This window comes from Morone saxatilis, unplaced genomic scaffold, assembly GCF_004916995.1.
Source record: "Morone saxatilis isolate NCDOM2014 unplaced genomic scaffold, NCSU_SB_2.0 Contig17, whole genome shotgun sequence".
Taxonomy (NCBI): domain Eukaryota; kingdom Metazoa; phylum Chordata; class Actinopteri; family Moronidae; genus Morone; species Morone saxatilis.
Window position 1 is genome coordinate 1,848,164 of NW_023339729.1, and position 2,049 is coordinate 1,850,212.

At 39.0% G+C, this 2,049-nt stretch overlaps 1 protein-coding gene across 1 annotated transcript in view; it reads right to left on the minus strand.

Moving 5' to 3' along the window:
* Positions 1-525: 525 nt before the first annotated feature.
* wdr17 (WD repeat domain 17) overlaps positions 526-2,049 on the minus strand; it is a gene marked incomplete at its 5' end in the record, with an annotated part of 17,765 nt that continues 16,241 nt past the window's right edge. The window contains 2 exon segments of the mRNA XM_035660476.1: positions 526-1,169; positions 1,258-1,355. Of these exon segments, the coding sequence (XP_035516369.1) occupies positions 1,050-1,169; positions 1,258-1,355 (218 nt within the window).

The window sequence follows — 2,049 nt, forward strand, 5'->3', positions numbered from 1 at the left end:
CTCGAACTGCTCCTTTAATACTCTTTCATGTGTCACAGCTGAAACCAATAAAGTTAATTAAGGGTTTGCCACTCATGAAGCAATAAATACTACTGACCGTCAGTACTTCATACAAACTATATTTGTGTATTAAACAGTTCCGGCACTGATTAGTGAATTGTTCTTGCACTTACATGCATGAGATACTGTTCATTCTTCTACATTATATGCATGAATTAATGCTTTTCCTTGATTTGTATTATCTGCAGTCAGATGCCTTCAGGCAGGAGATGCTGCTGCATTTGTAGCAAGAACACATATGTGTGACAGACTCTGTCTCTCCTGAGGCCATCTGTAGGCTCAGTATTGTCTCTGTATGTTTATGTACTTGATACATTCAGCTTGTTGTCTTTTACTGCTGTGCTTGCTTATTACTAATTCATTTAGCTGTTTCTGTACTTTGCTGTTTTTGCGGTCTGCGTGCTATTTTTGGTATTAATATGGTTGGAACACAGTAAGGCCAAGTCTCACATAAATCTCCAATGGTTGCTTTATTCCAGTATTTTTTTTACAACAATAGAACAAAGTAATTCAGATTTATACCCTGTATATACATGCTCATTCTTTGAGAAAGTGTTAGCTGGAGAAAAAGAGGGAATCCTACCAAATAAATCACATATCTCATTCAATAAGAATCCTCCTTCACAATTAAAGCATGATGATTTTTTTGGCTAAGTTCTCATCACGTAACGGCTAAGCTAACCAATATCAAAATCTACCAAAACCATGAGCTTGTTTGAAACTGACTCATCCTCACAGAATCACAAATGCATTATTTGTTGATGTCACCACGTTTGTTGGCTCTGTAAATTATAAAATGCAGTTGGCCAGTTAGCTGAAGCACAAAAATGTTATTTGCAGCCCAGCTTTCCTTTTTTTTTTCCATTACTACACTTCACTCTCTGGCTTTTGTTTCTTCTTCCCATCCAATCTGTTAACCCCTTCCCTTGGAATGCCCTCTTTATGTGTGTGTGTGTGTCGTTATGTGTGTGTAGGTGTGTGTGTGTGTGTTAGAAGGGTTTGATGCGGAGTCCTGTTCCCAAAGGGGAGAAGTGGTTGACTTTTGCCCACATTAGAGCATCGTTAAGGGAGATTGCTGATTTACCGTCCTCCAGCAAAAACACTGGACCCTGCACATTTAAAAGAAGAGAATCATGAGAAAAGGCACAAGTTGTCAAGACATATCAGTGCAGATACATAAAATTCAGAAACACACACCTGTATTCTGTGTCCAGTGAAACAGGACAGTTGAACATCTGAGTGGCTCGGCAGATTGGAACCGGTCACATAATCAGCACCACACAGGACCAACGCAGCTGGGAGAGAGAAGAAACTTGTTACAGGTTAATGATTAAAAATAATATGTATTCACTATCATCACAGAATATCTGTCAAACCAACCTAAACAATAGTCCATTGTTATTCATGGGACCTAGCTCCATCTAAACCACACTCCATCCAATCAGAGAGCCAATTACACACACAGCAGCCAATCACTAATAAGCATACTCTTCATCACCCACTATGTTGAGAACAGTTATTTTTACCAGAGTCTGTTGGCTGGATTCTGCTCTCAAGGCAGCTGAACTCCTCTCTTTGACACTCTGATGGAGGACTGTTGAAACAGACAGACAGAGATACAATTAATGCACATAAGCAATATAGAGGTCACTGTTAGTGAAACTATGCCTGTGCATTTAAACATGTTGTACATAGATGTAGATCTATCTGCAACAGGTTAAAGATCCATTGTGTAACATGTATGAAGATCTATTAGAGCCTTTCATGTTTTTTTTTTCATGTTCTTCAGCCTCGCCACTCTCTGACCTTTTCTGTCTTTAAAAAACAAATACTGAACATGACATCCCATCCACTGTGATGTGACAGCCTTATTCTGGGCTACTGTAGAAATATGGTGGTCCAACATGCTGGCCTCCACATAACAGCAGCCACTTCCTCTGTAGATAAAAAAAGCTCATTCTAAGGTAACCAAAACACAATAATTCTTAT